At 43.8% G+C, this 22363-nt stretch overlaps 1 protein-coding gene across 1 annotated transcript in view; it reads left to right on the top strand.

The window, feature by feature from the left end:
- Window positions 1-22363, top strand: part of MAP2K2 (mitogen-activated protein kinase kinase 2) — a 47680-nt gene that overhangs the window by 6333 nt on the left and 18984 nt on the right. The window contains exons 2-6 of the mRNA XM_081934693.1: window positions 3795-4005; window positions 8351-8497; window positions 16357-16434; window positions 16775-16826; window positions 19496-19620. Of these exons, the coding sequence (XP_081790819.1) occupies window positions 3795-4005; window positions 8351-8497; window positions 16357-16434; window positions 16775-16826; window positions 19496-19620 (613 nt within the window). The remainder of the gene's footprint in view (window positions 1-3794; window positions 4006-8350; window positions 8498-16356; window positions 16435-16774; window positions 16827-19495; window positions 19621-22363) is intronic.

The raw sequence follows: 22363 nt of genomic DNA, 5'->3' as shown, positions 1-22363 counted from the left end.
GACTTGTGGACTTCAACTCCCAGAATTCCCCAGCCAGCAGAGCTGGCTGGGGAATTCTGGGAGCTGAAGTCCACAAGTCTTAAAGTTGCCAAGTTTGGACACGCCTGGCTTAGAGAGTCGCAAAATCACATGACTCAGGACAGGGCAGCTATCATAAATATGAGCGGCTGGATTTTGATCACGTGATTGTGACAATGCTGCAACGGTCATAAATGTGAAAAACTATTATGAGTCACCTTTTTCAGGGCTGTTGTAACTTCAAACGGTCACTAAATGAACTGTTGTAAGTCAAGGACTACTGTGTGAGACTCATGGTTTGTGACCTTTATGAGTGGTAAGATGCCTGAATAGAGATTTGAATTTGGGACTTCGGTCCCGCACATTTATGATGTATGCCAGAGGTCCGTCACCTGCAAATGGGATGGAAATTTAATAGATTGGGGATTGTTTTTTAAAAAATGAGCTGATTGGTTTTCACGGGAAACCAAGTGAAAAAAATAGTATCTGTTGAGTATATTTGGAGGAAAGAATGATGAGTTGGCAGGGGGAGACTATAAAATAAGGAGCAGTGATACTTAAAGAAACTGAGATAGATTGGTGGAAATGCTGCAGTTTTGCAGAAAAACAGCAGCTTGATGGAGGGGCAGCTGACCATATAGTGTGTCATTTTAAGAGCTGTGTAAATAGATCAGGAAATTACATGTACATATTAGTAATGAAGACTATTATAGCAAAATAACTGCTATAAGCACTGGGATTTAGATCAAAGGAAGAGTAGTGTTCAAAGACTTTGCTAAAGGTGTGTGAATAAAATGTAAAGAGAATTAATTGTGTGTGGAAGAGGAATCAGAACTGTAGGGAAAAAAAGAAAAGCAGCAGAAACAATGCACAAGGAAAACTGTGCCCCCTTTAGATACTTTTATCATTTTTGTTGAAATATTTTACTTAATTAAAAGATAACTAAGAACAAATGATAAAAAGTAGAGACTATAGAAGAGAAAGAAACAGGAGAGAAAAAGAAAAATTAAAGCCACTTCCAATCTTCGTTACAACAATTACAAATTTTTATCCCATCCTTTAGAGCAAGGGTGGATAACTTTTTGGCACGGTGTGCCAAAACAGGAACCTATGTGTGTGTGTGCACGCGTGCCGGAGCACCAAAACCCGGAAGATAGCAGCTGGCCAGTGCACATGCATGCGGCAACCAGCTGCACTTCCGGGTTCCGTTGCATGGATGTGCGCTGGCCAGCTGGCAACAGCACACGTGTCCACAAAGAGGGCTCTGCATGCCACAGGTTCGCCATCATGGCTTTAGAGCTATCTCTTCTTCCTGCACGTATTTAACTTCTTTTAATTAGCAAACCCCCAAATCACCAGTTTATTTGTGTCCATTTTCAGCAAAACATCTATAAAAGATTTTCAGTGTTTTATAAAAGTACTTATGGACTCAGATACTTTAAACAGGACATATTTAAATGGGAAGAGAGGAACTTAAGGAACTTCCAGAACTTAAGAGCTGGGATCTGGGAAACACCAGGATACAGAATTTATTGTCTCTCTTCTCGTATTTCCATTTTTCTTTTTTCTTTAAAAAAATAAAGCTTGGTTCAGTTTTTCTCTTTGTCCTAAAGGAATATTTTCCCCTTATCCAAATGGACTGCCCCCTGTCTTCTAAAATAAAATTAAAAAAATTTAAGTTGACAAGTCAGTGGACTCCTACTTAAAATTAGCATCTCTGAATTCTGATCGATTTATTTTGAATAAATATGCATAAAATTGCAGATACAGTAAATGTAAAACTTGCACTTAGCTGAGATAATAAAGACTCCACAAAGTGGGCATTTGCAAAGGAGAAACTCCTAATTCTTTATAGACTTGGAGAGGCTTAATATTAAGACGTTTTGGTTTCAGGAGTACAGCTTAACCCAGTGGTTCCCATGTTGAGGAGAACCTTTATGTTAACATAGCTTAGGTATCTTCTGGGGTCAACAGTAGATACCTCAAATAACCATTGGAAACGTGAGAGGAAAATAATAAGTTTTTTTCCTGGAACATAGACCTATACAAGTTTTTGATACTTGTGTACTATAATACACAAACGTTGTGTGCATATAAGTCTTCATTCTTGTCTGCATCAAAGAGATTGATTTAGTCAAGCTTTGTCTGTGAATCTGTTGAGTGAATGAGTCCCTGAATAAAGGGTTAAGAGGCCAGAAACTGGAGATTTTTAGTTATATCCCTGTGAAGTGTGACAATCTCTTTATTTACAGATTTTAAAGTCTGGGTAATTCAAAAACCCATTGTGCAGATTACAACAGTTTAAAAAATGAATAATGATGTTAATCCTTCCCTCAATACCGCTTAACCTGAGTTAGAAGCTCAGTGAATTTAAACTGTCATCTGTAATCTTATAGATGTCACAGTGCAGGGCGCTGCAATTCAAAATTACATCCGCAAATCACATGCTGCTAAATGGAAGCAAAGTGCAGAGGTGGAATGGCATGGGAATGGGGATGGCATGCAGTGGGGGGAGAAAAAGCTGAGGAGCTTGTTTAGTAAATAGTTGCCTGCATGAAAAGGGGCATGAAATCGTCTTGAACGAAAGAGGATTTGGAAGAAGCTGCTATCAATGAGATGAAATAAGTAAGATTGAGGTGTTTAGAAGGGGATTGTTAAAAACACCAAAAAGGAAAAAGGAAAATAATCCTAATGTACAGTACATTAAAAAGTCAAATGGAATTTTAAAAAAATAAAACCGACAATATATATTTGGAAACTCCTACCTACATTTTGTTTAGTCGGCTTGGAGAATTTCTTGTTTAGATTGAGAAAATAGGAGATTGAGAAAATAGGCGTTCCTCGTAGCCAACTGAATGTTAGAATCCCGCCTAGCACAGAACTAAGAAAATACTGAACAGTCTTCCATGCAGGTAGACCTTGACTTACAACTACAATTGAGCCCAAAATTTCCATCGTTAAGCAAGACAGTTGTTAAGTGAGTTTTGCCCAATTTTACCACCTTTCTTGCCACCATTGTTAAGTTAGTTAAATTAGTAACACGGTTTTAAAGTGAATCTGGCTTCCTGTTGTTTTAGCTTGTCAGAAGGTCATAAAAGGGGATCAAGTGTCCCAGGGACATCATAAATATGAGTCAGTTGCCAAGCATCTGAATTTTGATCATGTGACCATGGGGATGCTACAGTGGTCTTAAGCGTGAAAAACGGTTACTTAATGGTTATAAGTCAAGGACTAACTGTACAGGTAGTCCTCAAATTACAACAATTCGCTTAGTGACTGTTAGAAGATACAACGGCATTTTTCACACTTACAACCAGTGCGACACCCCCTATGGTCACGTGATTTACATTCAGATGCTTGAAAATTGATTCACATTTATGACAGTCGCAATATCCCAGGGTCACGTGATCCCCTTTTGCATCCTGACAAGCAAAGTCAATGGGGAAACCAAATTCAGTTAACAACTGTGTTACTAGTTTAACAACTGCAGTCATTCACTTAACAAATGTGACAAGGAAAGTCGTAAAATGGGGCAAAACTCACTTAACAAATTCCTCACTTAAGAACAGAAATTTTGGGCTCAATTTTAGTCATAAGTTGAGGACTAGCTGTATATAAGGAAACTGTGGGAGCCAGGTGATTTTCCTATAGGTCATTCTAACAGCCGCCTAAGTTCACTAGCAAATAGTAGTAAATGGCCAGGCTGCCTCACTCCGTTGCATGCAGTGGTGTATTACGTAGATCTGATGTCTCTCACCCTCACACTTTTCCCTTAGAGCACACCTTGTTGACCTCCAGAAAAAACTGGAAGAACTGGAGCTGGATGAGCAGCAGAAGAAACGGCTGGAAGCTTTTCTCACCCAGAAGGCCAAAGTGGGAGAACTGAAAGACGACGATTTTGAGAGGATTTCAGAACTGGGAGCTGGCAACGGTGGGGTGGTCACCAAAGTACAACATAAACCCTCAGGGCTAATTATGGCACGGAAGGTGAGACCGGGTAAGGGGGCGAAAAAGGGCAACTCATTTTCCGAACATGGGCCTGAATTCAGCCAATGACATCAGGAAGGGACACCATCAAAGCAATAAACTTTCAAAGTAATAAGAATGCAAATGGCAACTTTTGAATTGAACTTTCAAAGACATGCGGGTAGTCCTCTGCGTATATGGCAGTTGGGGCTGGAGTTTCCATTGCTAAGCAGTGGTCCTAAAGCCGTCCTGGTTGCGGTCATTAACTAAATCTCACAGTTGTTGGAAGGCAATTTCCTGCCGGCTTCTCACAACCATATAAAGAACAGTTGCTGGAATTGAATATGTCTAGTTTAATGAGAAGAAGGACTAGGGGAGACATGATAGCAGTGTACCAATATCTCAGGAGTTGCCCCAAAGAAGAGGGAGTCAAGCTATTCTCCAAGGCACCTGAGGGTAGAACAAGAAGCAATGGGTGGAAACTAATCAAGGAGAGAAGCAACTTAGAACTGAGGAGAAACTTCCTGACAGTTAAAACAATCAATCAGTGGAACAGAAGTTGCCTCCAGAAGTTGTGAATGCCCCAACACTGGAGGTTTTCAAGAAGTTGGATAACCATTTGTCTGAAATGGTATAGGGTTTCCTGCCTAGGCAGGGGGTTGGACTAGAAGACCTCCAAGGTCCCCTCCAACTCTGTTATTCTATTCTATTTAATTTACAATGGCTCTGAAAAAGGTGACTTACAATTAGTTCTCACACTTATGACCATCGCAGCATCCTCATAGTCACCTCATCAAAATTTGGGTGTTTGGCAACTGGCATGTATTTACAACAGTTGCAACATCTTGGGTCATGTAATCACAAAATCCTTGTGGGAGGCCAGATTTGCTTAATGACCACATGACTCACTTAAGAATTGTTGTGATTCATTTAACAATTGTGGCACAAAAGTTGTCAAATCAGGTATGATTCACCTTAGCAATTGCCTGAAATTCTGCTCCCAATTGTGGTTGTGAGTGGAAGACTACCTGTAGTGATTTTCAATCCATGTCCCACCCATAATTGTAAAAAGATTAATAGGGGTTTCTCCTCTGAGGTGATGGAAAGCATTTAGCGGGACTTATCTCTGAAGCGCTGCTATAAGAGAAGTTGAAATTCATCTGTAATTTTGGCCATTGTTTTCTTATTTGACTTAAGTGACCTGAAGATCAAAGAGAAAAAGACAGGAAGGAACACTAATAGGGACCTAGCAGCGTCTTTTTAAAATATTGGCGCTTCTATCTTCTGCTTTAACGGAAGATAAAGTTTGAGGATTGGTAGGATGGATATTATAGTCAAAGCTCTGGTCTTCCCAGTAGAAATGTATGGCTGTGAGAGTTGGAGCATAAGAAAAGTTGAGTGCCAAAGAATTGACACTTTCGAATTGTGGTGCTGGAAAAGATTCTGGAGAGCCCCTTGGACTGTGAGGAGATCCAGTCGATCAATCCTAAAGGAAATCAACCCTGATTGTTCTTTGGAAGGACAGATCCCGAAGCTGAAGCTCAAATACTTTGTCTATGGAGATTCTTAGTCATTCTGGTCATGGTTTTCCCAAAGATGCTTTTCTTCAAGAGGCAACTGGACTTTCTGGTTTTTCTTTGAAGACGTTTCGCTTCTCATCCAAGAAGCTTCTTCATCTTCTCTTGGAGGAGAAGCAAAAAAAGTCTTCAAAGAAAAACCAGAAATAGCCTCTTGAAAAAGCACCTTTGAGACTCAAAATACTTTGGCCACCCAATGAGAAGAGAGGGCTTCTTGGAGAAGACCCCAATGTTGGGAAAGACTGAAGGCGAAAGGAGAAAGGGGACAGCAGAGGATGAGATGGTTAGATGGCAGAGTCCAGGAAACAGTGGAGGGCAGAGGACACCCGGTGTGCTGTGCCCCATGGGGTCACAAAGAGTCAGACGCAGTGACTGAACAACAACATCAATAACAAAGGGTGGATATCTTGTACCTTTTTCCTACGGAAGATACGTTGGCAGGTTGAGCGGCTGATGGGTTTGCTCTCCTTTGCAAAATTGTACATCTGGTACGGAAAGAACATTTGCGCAACATAAGGTTTCAACTCTCCTATGAACCATCTTCCATAAATTAGTTTCGGTGCTCCATTCCTGAGCAGTCTGAGCGTTCCTATGGTGACTGCTTCCTTCCCACTTTTCTTCTGCTGTTTTTTCTTTTTTCTTTTTTTGCACTGCTAAGTAGGTTATACTGCATGCCTCCCTGGATGTAGAATCCTTAGCAAATGTAAAGCTATAATTGCAGTCTCATAGCTCTGTTACTGAGCGAGGGTGTCTGTCAATAGCTTTTAAAAGGCCAGAAGCGCATCTCCGGGCTGACTCTGCAATCATAACACAATACAATAGCAATAGTAATAGCACTTGGACTTAGATACCGCTTTACAGTGCTTTACAGCCCTCTCTATGTGATTTACAGAGTCAGCCTCTTGCCCCCAACAATCTGGCCCCTCATTTTACCCACCTCGGAAGGATGGAAGGCTGAGTCAACCTTGAGCCTGGTGAGATTTGAACTGCCAAATTGCAGGCAACCGGCAGTCAGCAGAAGTAGCCTGCAGTACTGCACTTTAACCACTGCGCCACCACGGCTAGTTAAATTATTGATAAAAGGATGACCCGATGAGTCATAAGCAGTTTAGTTCTCTTTCAAAATGTATTAATAGTCCAGTAATCAAGGCTGTTGATTAATTTAAGAAAGGTTTGTAGTGACTAATGACAAACAATGTAGTATTTTGTCAGTAGCAATTGAGTCCCCTAATACTGGTTTATTTGCATGGGGCTATTTCATAATAAACAAATGTTGGTCTCTTCCCAATGTGAAGAGGCACGGTGGCTCAGTGGATTAAAAGGTGCCAGAGAAGCTCTGTGCTCTAGCGGTTTGAGTTCTACCACCACGTGATGCGGTGAGTTGCCATCACCAGCCTCCGCCCACCTAGCAGTTTGAAAGCATGTAAAGGCGAGTAGACAAATAGGTCCCACTTTGGCGGGAAGGCAACATGCTCTGTGTTTTGCTGCATGCTCTGCGCTGTGATGTCATGCTGGCTCCCATGACCACAAGTATTTTCAGACCGCGCTGGCTCAGCGGCCTAGAAAAGGAGACTAGCGGAGTAAAAACCCCACATTTGCCCAATGTGAAATCTCAAATAACAGACTATCTGTGGCACATCTTCAGATTTGGCCTTTTAAAAGGAAGCAAAACATACCATTAACAGCATCACATTACAAGTTCTAATTTCTGTTAGCACAGCATTTTGAAACAGCAGGGATTTTTTTTTTCCTTCAGGAAAGACGTAAGGGCTGGACTGAGTCACAACCAGCCATTCCCCTCTAACTACCTTTCCCCTGTGAGTAATGAGGGTAGAACCTGTGCCTGCTGTTTATTGGCTAATGTACCTTCCATGGCCTGGAAGAAGAAGAAGAATTTAAAAAATGAAACAATTTAGCATAAGTAAAATAGATTCATGTTTAAGCAATAAGCAACGTAATGCTATAAAAACATAAAATACTTTCAAGTCAGAATGGTAAGATTTGGAAAAGTTTCCCCAAAGGATACCAGAATTCCCAACTGGGTTATTTGCTGTTAAACTAGGACTGAATCCCAAATGAGTTTTGTTCTGATTAAAGCAATCTAGTCCATATATATCTGGGCAGCTGAGACAGGTAGAGGCTATACCAGTGCTGCCCTACTGTGTTTCCCTGAAAATAAGACCGGGTCTTATTTTCTGTTGAGCCTGAAATAAGCGCTTGGATATATTTTTGGGGAGGTCTTATTATTTTTGAGGAGCATGAGGCCCCTTAACCTCAGCCCATGGATCAGCTGATCCATAGAGGGACGGAAATTCTGTCTCTGTGTCTGGCACACACTTACCAGCTCTAGTGTCGCTGGGCCTGCTGCTCTTTTTGTGGCAGCCACTAAGAGAAGGGGCACGGTAGCTAGGGTTTGTGGGAGCGGCCTCCGTGAGGCTGTTCTGCGTGGATTGCAGGTGCATGCAGGGTGCATGGGGCATGTTCCCCCCTCCCCATAGGAAATGGTGGGGACTGGCTGCGGATGTGTTTATTTTAGGGGAGGGCTTATTTTCGGGTGAGGGCTTATTTTAGCTCATGCGCTCAAAAGCACGATTGGACTTATTATACGGGGAGGTCTTATTTTAGGGGAAACAGGGTAGGAATTAGATGACTGTGAGTTATAGTCCTTTACCAGTCCTCCCTACCATACCTAAAGACTGGTGCAATTGTTTTTGGAACTGTTCTACACTGTCTTCATTCTTTGATGTGTGTGTGTGTGTGTCTCTCTCTCTCTCTTGTTCCCTCCACAGCTGATTCACTTGGAGATCAAGCCTGCCATACGAAACCAGATCATCCGGGAGCTTCAAGTGCTTCATGAGTGCAATTCTCCATACATCGTTGGTTTCTATGGCGCCTTCTACAGCGACGGGGAGATCAGCATTTGCATGGAGCATATGGTGAGGGCATATTCCCCGTGCAGAATGGGGGAAAAGGTGCCTTATTCGGCATCAAAGGTTTTCATGGAGCTTACCGAGCGTTGATTATCGGAAGTCAATCTTCTGACGACCCACAATTGAAACCCAGAATTTCTGTTGCTGGGCGAAATATTGGTTCAGTGAATTTTCCCCCATTTTACCATTTTTTTCTTGCCACCGTTGTTAAATGAATCATGGCAGTCAGTAAATTAGTAGTTAAGTGAAACTGGCTTCCCCCTTGGCTTTGCTTGTCAGGAAGTTTCAACAGGGGGATCCCATGACTCCTGAACCCTACAACCACCATAAAAATGTGACTCAGTTGCCAAGCGTCTGAATTTTAATCACGTGACCACGGGAATGCTGTGATGGTCGCAAGTGTGGGAAAAAGGTCATAAGTTACTTTTCAGTGACGTAACTTTGAACAGTCACTAAATGAACTGTTGTAAGTAGAGGACTACCTGTAGTATTGCAAATGTTGAGATCGGTTGAGATTCCAGCCAAAATGGTATTTATTCATTTAAAATGTGTATTTATGTATTTTATTGATTGATTTGATTTGGATCTTGCCTTTATTATTATTTATAAATAACTCAAGGCAGCAAATATAAATTCTGTATTCTTCACATCATCAACAACCCTGTGAGGTGAATTGGGCTGAGAGAGAGGGACTAGCTCAGTCACCCAGCTGGTTTTTCATGCCTAAAGGACTATAACTCACAATCGCCTAGATCAGCGCCTTAAAAAGAATCTGTAGTGGTACAGCCTCTACAGATTTCTTTGTTCTCAGCTTGCAAGAGAACAGCTTTCTGCCATTGGGCAATAATCTGGGTGCCAGGCAGATTGAATATTATAATAGGAAAAGGCATATGAGGTACAGTTAGTCCTCGACTTAAGACCAATCAATCAATCAATCAAACTTTTATTTATAAACCACACCCTTTCCTAAGCAGGACTTGGGGCGGTGTACAGTCATTATTAAAAACCATATACATATCAAAATAAAATACATATACATAAACATAGACATAGACGGAGGAGGTAGAAAATATACTGTACCATATTTAATTAAAATACAAATAAGATTAAAATTCCCTTAAAAATTCCACAATAAGATGTTTGCCAGGAGGTGGAAGATAGAACTATCAATCGGCTAAGCCAGCTAGTTGGAACAGGTGAGTCTTGAGCTTCTGTCGGAAGGAGCGGAGGTCATTAGTAGTTCTAATATCGGGGGGGGGGGAGGTCATTCCAGAGGGTTGGGCCCATCACAGAGAAGGCTCTACTCCTAGGCACCACCCGCTGGCACTGCTTGGCGGATGGCACCTGGAGGAGTCCCTCTCTGTGAGAGCGGATAGGTCGTAGAGATGTATGAGGTGAGATGCGGTCCCGCAGGTAACTAGGTCCCATGCCATGGAGCGCTTTGAAGATAGTAACCAACACCTTGAAACGCACCCGAAAAACCACAGGCAGCCAGTGCAGCTCGCGCAGGAGTGGTGTTATATGGGAGTATCTTGTTCCTCCCATGATAGCCCGCGCGGCTGCATTCTGAACTAGCTGTAGTCTTCGGGTGCATCTCAAGGGGAGCCCCATGTAGAGAGCACAACTGAGCCCAAAATTTCGGTTGTTAAGTGAGATTTGTTAAGTGAGTTCGCCCCATTTTACAACTTTTCTTGCCACAGTTGTTAAGTAAATCAATCACAGCTGTACAGGTAGTCCTCGACTTACAACCACTCGTTTAGTGACTGTTCAAATTTACAACAGCACGAAAAAATCGTTTTTTGCACTTACAACCATTGCAGCAACCCACCTTGGTCCAGTGATCAAAATTTAGACCCTTGGCAACTGGTTCCTATTTGTGTTGGTTGCCTGGGTCATAGTGTTGCCTTTTCTGACAAGCAAAGTCCACAGGGAAGCCAGATTCACTTAACAACGGCAGCGTGTCAGGGTTCCAAGTGATACACCCATAGCAAATAAAACTCCGAGGCAGGTAGATTCCTCAAAGAATAGTTTTATTGGATATATCATATTGGCACAGATCTGGTGAAAACCGTGGGAAACGTCAGAGTCGGTTTTCACCAGATCTGTGCCAATATGACATATGTTTGGGGAAAGGGAAATACTTTTATTTTTAATTAGGTGAGAACTGTGGGATCCTTCCGAATCAGTTTTCATCTAATTAAAAGTAAAAAGTTTCTCCCTTTCCCCAAACAATCAGTCACATGGTCCAATCTCGGTGCCATCTGGTTGCTGGGTGACATCACTCCTCCCCTCTGACCAGATGTGAGAATGTCCTTGGTTCCCAAGAGAAAGTATTTTGTTTTGGCTACAAAACCCCAGCTATCTCTATTCCCCTCTTCCTAACCCTCAGCTCCAGTGTGGCAACACTGAAGCTCCAAAATGTCTTTAGTCAGGTCAGCTTCAGGTTTGACACAGTGATTCACTTCCCAACCATGGCAAGCAGGGTCATAAAACGGGGCAAAACTCAACTGTATTAGCAACAGAAAATTTGGGTTCAATTGTGATCGTAAACCAAAGGATTACCCGGAGTAATCTCTGCAAGTCCATCTAGATCGCTGCTTTGACTAGTGATTTTGAGAAATATGTTAAACGTCTGTTTCATAGGATAGAGAACGGGCAGTTTGATCTGAATTTAACTTTTTGGCAAGGCCGATCTCTCTGAGCATGGAATCCGTCACCGGGGGAAATGTCTCCGCACCATCCTTGCTTGTAGCACAAAGTCGATGCTGCCATCTGTTGACTTAATTCTAAAAGTGGCAGAGTCCCCTTTTCAAAAGCAAAGCCACCTAAACATTGTACCTTACGACAATTACAGGTACCCAACTGTAAGCAGCCTCGCCAGCTTATTTTAGGATGCCCAGAAATGACTCTTCCTGTGTCTCAAGACCACTTCCATGGGATAGTTCTCTAAGCCAGTGTTTTTCAACCTTGGCAACTTGAAGATGTCCGGACTTCAACTCCCAGAATTCCCCAGCCAGCAAATGCTGGCTGGGGAATTCTGGGAGTTGAAGTCCGGACATCTTCAAGTTGCCAAGGTTGAAAAACACTGCTCTAAGCACCTTTTTAGTTCTTTTCCTGAAAGCAGGTGCTCAGATCGTAACCGTCTGAACTGTTGACTGAGTACGGATTTTGCCTCTTTACAATTAATATCCATATTTGTGCGGCTTGAAAAAAAGAGGAAATGATTGCAGAGCATTTTCCACAACAAAAGGAGCGGGAAGAAGAAGCCTTTTATGATAAACACTGGGAATTAAAAGCTACCCTTCGCTATATAAAGGGAGGCCTGGTGGCAAATTTATTTATTTGTTTATATGTCTATGGAAAAGGGACGCAATGACTCAGTGGCTAAGACGCTGAGCTTGTTGATCAGAAAGGTTGGCAGTTCGGCAGTTTGAATCCCTAGCACCATGTAATGGAGTGAGCTCCCGTTCCTTGTCCCCGCTTCTGCCAACCTAGCAGTTCGAAAGCAGGTAAAAATTACAAGTAGAAAAATAGGAACCACCTTTGGTGGGAAGGGAACAGCGTTCTGTGCGCCTTTGGCATTTAGTCATGCCGGCCACATGACCACGGAGACGTCTTCGGACAGCGCTGGCTCTTCGGCTTAAAACGGAGATGAGCAGCGCCCCCTAGAGTCGGGAATGGCTAGCACATAGGTGCGAGGGGAACTTTTATCTTATGCCTATGGAGATTCTCAGTCCTCCAGGTCATGGCTGTCCCAAAGGTGCTTTTTTCAAGAGGCAACTGGACTTCCTGTTTTTTGTTTTTTTTTGAAGACGTTTCACTTCTCATCCATCATTATTTATTTATAGCTCTCCGTTATTATTTTTTCAAATAACTCAAGGTGGCTGACACATTCATTTTCCTCCTATTTTCCCTACAACAACCCTGTGAAGTGGATTGGGCCGGGAGAGTGGGACTAGCCCAAAGTCAGCCAGCTAAAGCACGACTAGTTCTCATTTTCTAGCCTGATGCCTTTTAACTGCTCGGCCCATCTGGCACATAGAGGCAGTCCTCAATGTACGGCCATAATGGAGCCTGCCCATTATGGTCATGAATCCGTATAGGTACATTTCATTGTATGTCACTCAAGAGTTGCTCTCTCAGGCAGACCGAGAGTTCAAAAATGTGAAAAATCAATAAATTGTGACAGTTGTAAAGCAGGTCACCCCACGTGGCTGACCCGATTTTATCACCTTTTTATTTTTGCAAGGGTCATTAAGTGAATTATCTGGCCGTTAAGTGTACCTATTGTTCACTGTGGGGCATTTTTGTCAAAAACTGAAGGATGCTTTTTGACAAAACGTTGTAACTTGTAGTCATGTGACTGGAGGATGCTACAAATGGCCATAAATGTGGGTCAGTTGCCAGGTACCCGGAACGCAGTTCACATGACCAGGATGGTGGTTGGATCTTTGGAATTAGGTTGGTGGGGAGGAATCTGATGTGATTTACACCATTCTTAAGTCGAGGGCTACCCGTATAACACATCTAAGCATAGGTGCACCATAAATAAATTGAATTGTCCTGTTTTAACTCTCCTCCTACTTTGAATAACAGAGTAGGAAGGGACCTTGTAGGTCATCTAGTCCAACCCCCCACACAAGCAGGAGACCCTACACCAGCGATGGCGAACCTTTTTTGGCTCGCGTGCCATAAGTGGGGGGAGCGCAGGGGGGTCGTGTGCGGGTGTGCCGCACCCATAATGCAATGCGCTCCCCCCAGTGCGCATGCATGCACTACAGGTACTTCCCCCCCCATTTTTGCATTCTTTTTTTGCCCTCCCCAAGCTCCAGAGGCTTTATAGGCGAAAACAGCCTCCCCCTCCCCGCCTCCCCCCCCGGAAGCCCTCTGGAGGCTTAAGGGACCTTCAAAACGAACCTCCGAGCAAACCGGAAGTCGGCTGCCGAACTTCCAGTTTGCCCGTAGGGCTGATTTTTTTGTGCTCCGGAGGCTTCAGGGAAGCTCATGAAGCCTCTGGAGGGAGCGGGGAGGCTCTTTCTGCCCTCCCCAGGCTCCTATAAAGGCTCTGGAGCCTGGGGAGGGCGAAAAATGGCTTTAAAAAAGGGTGAACTCAGCTGGCCAGCACGCGCATGCGTGCTTGCCAGCTGACAGGGCAGTGCCTCGCGTGCCCTGACAAATGGCTCCGCGTGCCACCTGTGGCACGTGTGCCATAGGTTCGCCATCACTGCCCTACACCATTTCTGACAGATTCAGTCTCTTCTTGAAAGCCTCCAGTGATGAAGGCAACTTCTGGAGGCAACTTCTGCTCCATGGGTTGATTGTTCTCATTGTCAAGAAATTTCTCCTTATTTCTAGGTTAAATCTCTCTCCTTGGTCAGTTTCCATCCATTCTTCCTTGTCTGGCTTTCAGGTGCTTTGGAAAAAAAGCATTTATTTCTCCTTCCTCTGTCATTTCTCTTTTTGGCTGCATTTTAAGTTACTCATGGCAAGGATCCTCCCTTTCGTACCATTTAGGGTACCATATTAAAGCTGCTACAGCATGTACATAATAAAAAATGGGATAACCCTGTAGTAGTGCTGGAGGAGGAAGAGGAGGTTTTCTCCGATTAAACCGATTTGTCCCAGAAATGCGACAGGTATTCATCTCCCTTTGCCTCGTCTTCTCTCAGGTCTTCAACTGTCTCCTCACCTTGCTAAATTCAGCTGGTGTCTCGTGTATTCATCTTGCATCCCAGCAGGTCAAGGTGATCCACCTAATACTCCCTCATCCATTTTGCTCACCTAGCAACCGTCCTGTGAGATTGATTGCGGCTGACAGTTACTGAGGCCGGTGGTCATGTGAGGATACGAACATGAGCCTCTCTGGTCCCCTTTCAGCCCGACAGTGGCATCGGCACAGAAGTCACGGTTAGGATTTGTTACAGCGTTCTGCCCTTCCAGGACAGAATATTTCCCATGCAAAGATCTTAACTTCCTGTGGTACAAGAACAGTAGATATGCTGCATAGGTTTATGGGATTATGTCTTGATAATCAGAGTGGATAAAAAATCAATGACTTTTTTTTAAAGGATTTTTTTAAAATCAAATATATTTTAATAAAATGAAAAGATCGTTTTCTATGTAAGATACATTAATAATTTAGTTTATTCATCATGAAATGGAGCTCAGTTATGTAGCATGAGGCTGTATATGCTGCAATATTGGGACTGTCAGTGAGTCAACAGCAGGTCAGAGGAGGAACCGCTGTGGGACAGACATGACAGTTGCTCTTTAAAAATTAGGATTTAAATCAGTTGATTTAAATCAAGCCTTTTTACTAGTGATTTAAACCGTGATTTAAATTGACTTGATTTAAATCAAATCTACCCCTGTTGTTGTTGATGATGATGATGTCCATTCAGTCATATCTAATTCTTGGCGATTTTACGGACCAGGTGTCTTCCGATCTTGCCTCTGAGTTTTTCCATGTTCTGGCTGATGTCATCTTTTATGGTGTCAAGGCCACTGTGTGCTTTGGAGGCCCGGTTTCCTTTTGCCGCTAACTCTTCTGAACATTATTGCTTTCTCCAGTGAAAGGGGTGCCTTAGCCAAGCCATATATTGTTTCAAGTAACCCAGATGTAATGCATTCTGTTAAGAAGGAAGGTGCCTTGAGTTAACAAAAATATACTAAGAATCTTCAGGAAAACCTCACTTTTTGTGTGATGGACGGCTCTATAAATTTGATAAATTTTAAAAAATCAGAATCTGCTTCATTGGTTCTCCTGAACTATAGCTGATTAAAGCAGATGGAGGATGGTTGACAATGAAGAGTGTTTAACGTTTAGAAAGAAGAAATTGAATATTTCTTGACTTGGGGATGTATTCTATCAAAGGTTAGACAATAGAAACAGAAGTTAGTTGGGAGGAGATCTAAAAGAGGAAACGTCAATATGGAGAGAATTTGATGATGAAGATGCTATGTACTATTGTAATTGTATTGATATATAGTTATATTATTTATAATATTATGAATATTATAACAAATATGTGGATTTTCATTGTTTAAAACCCAGACCTCACACCGTTTGGTGGAAATGGAAAGTAATATAAATAAAACATGAAAAAAAAAACCATTTAGCTTCCTGATTGAACCAGAGCAGCTGAGAATCATTTTTGGCTCTGTCAATCAACTTTCCTATAGAATTCCTTTATTAAGAGGTTTGTTTGTGGCAAGGTGGGATTGTGTCTTCTCTAGCCATGCCCCATTTTCAGAACGCTTCTCGAAGGGAGGTGGGTAGCCTGTCCTTTCTTTGTTTAATTTCAGGTAAGTTGTTAAAATTTTATATGGCTTGTACTTTTCAAGTGATACTAAGATATTCTTGGGGCTCTTTCTTCCTTAAAACTGGTTTCCTATTCATTTGGTTGAGTGGGATGTTTTCTGGTTCTAAATTTTAAGATAATGTAGGATGCGGCTGGTCTAAAAACCAGGAGACTGGGAATTCTAGTCCCACTTTAGGCATGAAAGCAGAAGATGGTGAGTTCTAGTACTGTCTTAGGTATGAAAGCCGGCTAGATGGCTTTGGATCAATCACCAGGGGATGGTGAGTTCTAGAACTGTGTTAGATATGAAACCTGGCAGGGTGACTTTGGGCCAATCACCAAAAGATGGTGAGTTGTAGTTTCACCTTAGCATAAAAGACAGCTGGGTGACTTTGGGCCAGTCCCTTTCTCTCAGCCCAACTCACCTCACAGGGTTGCTGCTGCAGGGACAATAGGAGGAGGAAGGAGTATGTATATTCTCCACCTTGAGTTATTTATAAAGTAATAAAAGCGGGATTAAAAGCCAATGAATAAATAAATGTAATTACCTTTCCCTGGTTTTAGGATGGCGGTTCCTTGGATCAGGTTTTGAAAGAAGCCAAGAGGATTCCTGAAGAAATTTTGGGCAAAGTCAGTATAGCAGTGAGTATGCAGCTGCCTCTTTTTAATTAACCCCCCCACAAGGTTTTGCGAGATACAGAGTCTCATCTGTATTCTTCTAGAAGCATTTGGACACCAAATTATCCCTTCAGTCAGAGACGGCCACCCTCTGTTCTGTCACACATGTGTAAGGGTTTTATTTTTTAGTTTCCCATCTATAAAATGGGGATCATTCTTGCTTCCATCTCTCAAATCCTGATTCTCTTCTCCTGTCCTCTTTCCTGTCTTCCCCTCCCCTCCTCTCTTCCTCCCCTTCCCTTCTCTTATTTTCTCCTCTCTTCCTTCCCTTCTCCCTTCCCCTCCCCCTCTCTTCTCTTTTCAGGTTCTGCGAGGATTGGCTTATTTACGAGAGAAGCACCAAATCATGCACCGAGGTAAGCATTGGTTGTAGTAGAAGCGGAAGTCTGCATATGTAAGTGGGGTTGTGTAGATCAATATATGCATGTATGTATGTATGTATGTATGTATGTTTCTGTGTGTGTATGTATAGTGGCTGTATCGTACACTGCCTGGTTTGTGGATTTTTGCAACCTTATCGGGGTTGCAAAAAAATCTGGAAATTACGTTGTGTTCTATATTGCACAGCTCCTATGCAGACCATGGCTGCTTCTTGCTGGCAGCTGCTCTTGAGGGAAGCCTCTTCTGTTACCTCTGTGTTTGTCTGTTTGTGTGTGTGTGTGGGGGAGTGATTGCTTATTAAGAAAAGCCCTTCACAGTTCTGAAATGCATCACTTGCGGTTTTAAGTCTTCCAAATTTTGCTTTCCAGCAATGGAAGCAGAATTTGGGCAGGGGGTGGTTTCCATTGTGAGTTTCCTGTGCCTCAGAAAAGTTTTGGGGGACCATCCACGCAGGGGAAAGGGATTGCAAGATGATCTCTGAAGAACACCAGGGGACGGACGACATCTAGGCCTGCATAAAATCAGACCAAAGTCACAGGTTCATTGGGCTCACAGTAAGGCCGTTGAGAATACAGGTAGTCCTCAATTTATGACCACAGTTGAGCCCACAATTTCCATTGCTAAGCAAGACGGTCTTGTTTTTCTTGGCACAGTTGTTAAGTGAATCATTGCCATTGTTAAGTCAGTAACACAGTTGTTATGTGAATCTGGCTTCCCCGTTGCCTTTGCTTATCAGGAGGTCGCAAAAGGGGATCCCGGGACACTGCAACAGTCATAATTTCAATTTCAATTTCAATTTATTAAATTTATAAACCTCCCCCTCTCCCCGAGGGGACTCGGGGCGGTGTACAGACAGAAATAAAGTGCACTATAGACAACAGAAATACAAAACCCCAGACAAACAAATTGAACAAAAAGTCTGTACAATGATCATAAAATCAACTAATAATTAAAACCAATTAAAATACCGGCCAGGAAGGTCGGGATTAGATTATGGTTATGATTGTGATTGTGATTGGGCCAGGCCAGCTAATTGGAACAGGTGGGTCTTGAGTTTCTTACGGAAGGAGCGGAGATCAGCAGTAATTCTAATATCGGGGGGGAGGTCGTTCCAGAGGGTTGGGCCCATCACAGAGAAGGCCCTACTCCTGGGCACCGCCCGCCGGCATTGCTTAGCGGATGGTACCCGGAGGAGTCCCTCTCTGTGAGAGCGAATTGGTCGCAGGGATGTGTGGGGTAGGATGCGATCCCGCAAATAACTAGGTCCTGAGCCATGGAGCGCTTTAAAGGTGGTAATCAACACCTTGAAACGCACCCGAAAAGCCACAGGTAGCCAGTGCAGCTCGCGCAGGAGTGGTGTTATATGGGAGTACCTGGTACTCCCCATAATTGCCCGCGCGGCTGCATTCTGGACCAGCTGCAGCCTTCGGGTGCATCTCAAGGGGAGCCCCATGTAGAGAATGTGAACCAGTTGCCAAATGTCCGAATTTTGATTACGTGACTGGATATGATGCAACGGTTGTAAGTGTGAAAAACTGTCCCAAAATGCTTTTTTTCCGGTGCCGTTGTGACTTTGAATGATCACTAAACAAATGGTTGTTAAGTCGAGGACTACTTGTATTTTTTGATTCATTAATATTAATAGTTTATTATTTTTTTGCCATCTAATTTGAGTGTTTTTAACCTTAGCGGCTTTAAGACAGGTGGACTTCAACTCCCAGAATTCCCCAGCCAGCCATGTTGATTTAATCCAAGAGTTTGGCCCCGGTCTGAAACAGCGGTCACCAATTGGTGGTCCGTGATCAAATTTTGGTGGCTTGCAGAAAAATTATTTGCATTTTTTTATATTGCACTAAATCGGGTCCTCAAACTTCAGCCCCTGGGATGGATACATGCAATGAACGCTTGTGTTGCTGCAGAGAGTCTCCCCCTTTGGGGTCTTTTTGTCAGCCTCCTGGTGTGGGCTTTTGGGCGAAGAGCCGGAGGCCCTCATTCCAGTGGGACTGCATCATGGCCTGGAACCGGCTGCCCAACTCAGCCCAGAGGCCTCAAAGTGCAGGTACCTGGCCTTGCACTCCTGCAGGTCTTTCCTCTGCTTGGAAAGCCCATGCTCGTAGTCCTCAGTGAGCTGCTTCTGCTGAGCCTCCTTCTTGGTCAGATCCAATTTGAGCTGAGCTGCTTTGCCAACTCCTTCTCGTGGTGGCTGCTTAACTCCAGCAACTGCTTCCTGTTGGGGCCCTAAGGAGCCTGGGCAGGCAGGCGAGGGGTGGCTGGGAGGGGAGGGGCGAGTAGAGGCCGTCGAGGCACCCCTCGATGTGAGTGACATTGAGTTGACCACGCCCACCCAGTCACATGACCATCTAGCCATGCCTACCCAGTCATTAGGCAAATCATATTAGTGATCCGTGGGATTTAAAATTATGAATTTAGTGGTCTCTGAGGTCTGAAAGTTTGGTGACCCCCCCCCCTTTGCAAGGTTCTTCCCTGTCTTCATTTGGGGGTGGGGGGAGAGAAACCATAGAGCTTTTATCTAGAACAGTCTCCAAGTGGAATTCCTTTTTAGGATTCCTTTTCATTGTTTGGTTGTGGTTTACCCCCCCCCCCCCTCTCCTCTTCGTCTCTTAAAACAGTTTCTTGTTTGCAGATGTGAAGCCTTCTAACATCTTGGTGAATTCCCGAGGCGAGATTAAGCTGTGTGATTTTGGAGTCAGCGGGCAGCTCATCGACTCCATGGCCAATTCCTTTGTGGGCACCCGATCCTACATGTCTGTAGGTCCTCTTTCTTCCTTACATGCTGTTTTTTAAAAACGGAGTTAGGACACATAAAGTTTGTCCTGTGGGGAGGGATTGCTACTATATGACAGCTGGTGTGGGGATGTTGTAATGAAGATTGCCTAACTTCAACCTCTCCTCCCCCCCCCCCCCCCCCATGATGGCTTGTGCTGCGTTGCAGTTACTTCGCTTTAAACCACTGTTTTCCCAACCTTGGGAACTTTAAGATAGGAGGATTTCAACTCCCAGAATTCCCCAGCCCACTGGCTGGGGAATTCTGGGAGTTGAAATCCTCCTATCTTAAAGCTCTCAAGGTTGGGAACATTGCCTTAAATGTTGCCTTCCTTTAAGCTGTATCTGTATCTTTTGGGTCTCAGCTACCTTTGGGCTAGGAATGCCTTCATTTTTCCGGCAGAAACTGTTCCTCTCCAAGCCCTTCCTTAACCCTGTCTGTTGTAGAGGAAGCTCAAGCATTTGTATCAGACACAATTCCATATAAACGGCTAAATTAAAGCATCAGACAAAACCAGAATTCTTTGCAATTCTGACTTTGTGAGTGCTTGGCTGGCGAGCGATTTGGTTGCTTTCACTGGGTTCCTGTGTCAAATAAGAAGAATTAGATCTGAAGAAGCTTGTTGGATGAAAAGCGAAACGTTTTCAAAGAAAAGAAGAAAGTCCAGTTGCCTTTTAGAAATACCGATCGCACTTAGACTTATATACCACTTCACAAGTGCTTTACCGCTCTCTCTAAGCAATTTACAGAGTCAGCCTATTGCCCCTAACAATCTGGGTCCTCATTTTACTGATCTCGGAAGGATGGAAAGCTGTCAGCCTTGAGCCTGTCAGGATCGAACTGCTGTAGTGGGCAGAGTCGGCCTGCAATATAGCATTCTAACTGCTGCACCACCATAGTTCTTGAAAGGGGGAGGTAGGTATGTAGGTGGAGGGAGGGAGGGAGAAAGGTAGGTTGGTAGGCAGACACAGACAGACACAGCAATAGATAGATATTATAGATCAGGGATGTCAAACTCATGTTGTCATGTGACGTATTGGGACTTCCCCCTCCCCCTTTGCTAAACGGGGTGTGGCCAGTGTGTGATGCATCAGGCCTGCAGGCTGTGAGTTTAATAGCCCTGTTGTAGATTGACAGAAAAGAGATAGAGGCATATGTGATAATTAGCAACAGCACTTAGACTTACATATTGCTTCACGGTGCTTTACAGCCCTCTCTGAGCGGTTGACAGAATCGGCCTCTTTCCCCCAACATTCTGGGTCCTCCTTCTACCGACCTCGGAAGGCTGAATCAACCTTGAGCCGGTCAGGATCAAACTGCTGGCAGTGAGCAGAGTCAGCCTGCAATGTTACATTCTAACCACTGCATCAACCGCGAATCCTTTTGGGGAAAAAGAAAACCCTTGGGACAATCGTTAATCTAGATCAGGGGTGTCCAAACTTGGGAACTTTAAGACTTGTGGACTTCAACTCCCAGAATTCCCCAGCCGGCTGGGGAATTCTGGGAGTTGAAGTCCACAAGTCTTAAAGTTCCCAAGTTTGGACACCCCTGATCTAGATGATTGAGAATTTCCGTAGACAATAAAAAGGGAAAGCTTCTCCTGTGGCCCTAGTTTGGTTTCTCAATAAGCACGAAATACAGAATCTGACTTCCGATTCTATTGGGTTCAAAGAACAGAACCAAAGTACAAACCTAGTGCAGTACATATAAAATGAGTGGATCTTTTTAGATTCATTTGTTCAGCAGGAACAAAATGGGGAGCAAAGGGACAGTCTTTACTGGATCACAAGAAGTTGGAATCCCAATGTTACGTTCGGGTTTTTTTATTCATATATTGAATTTCTGTGTCACCCACCTCACTGTTAACAGTGACTCTGGGCGGCATGCAGTATGCTAAATAGGTAAAAATGACGATGCAAAGCGATTTAAATTAGGAGGTTTAAATAAGAGACTAAAAACCATGAGGACAGGTGACACGAGGGTGGGGATCTTCTTTCTAGCCCATCAACCGACCCCAACATAGTACCCTCCTGTTGGGGCCCCAGACCAGCCATCAGAGTTGGGGCTTTCCAAGGTCTTCCAGAAAGCCAGGATTGTGGGCCCGACTCCAGCAGAGAGAATATTCCAGAGGGTGGGGCCCGCAGTGGAAAAGGCTCTTCCCCTAGACCCCGTCAGCTGAAATCCTTTGGCAGGCAAGATCCAAAGAATGTCTCTTCTGCTGACGTGAGCAGGGCGGGCTGGTTCCATTTGGGGCGACACAATTCCCGAGGTACCTTGAACCGGCTGCTATAAAGAGCTTTGAAGATAATAGCCAACATCTTGAATTGGAACCAGAAGCAACCAGTTCAACTCACACGACAGAGGTGTTACCTGTGACAGCCATGGGGCCTCCAGGACTGTCCCACCCCTCTGCGCTCTCTGCTTCCTATGCCTAATTGGACCGGCGTGTTTGTCAAGGGAAGTTGTGTAACAACTAGATTACTAGCTCGGGAGGTATTAAAGCAGATGTGGTATCAAGATAGTGATAATCGGAACAATAATGTTGATTGCAGCCCTTAAAAAGAGTATGTTGCTATAGCCCTTAGACTTATATACCGCTTCACAGTGCTTTACAGCCCTCTCTAAGTGGTCTACAGTGTCAGCCTCTTGCCCCCCAACAACCTGGGTCCTCATTTGACCTACTTCAGAAGGTCGGAAAGCTGAGTCAACCTTGAGCCAGTCAGGACT

This window comes from Natrix helvetica, assembly GCF_964273705.1.
Source record: "Natrix helvetica genome assembly, chromosome: 1".
Lineage (NCBI taxonomy): Eukaryota > Metazoa > Chordata > Lepidosauria > Squamata > Natricidae > Natrix > Natrix helvetica.
The sequence above is the reverse complement of the archived record's forward strand: the minus strand, read 5'-3'. Positions and strand labels throughout refer to the sequence as shown.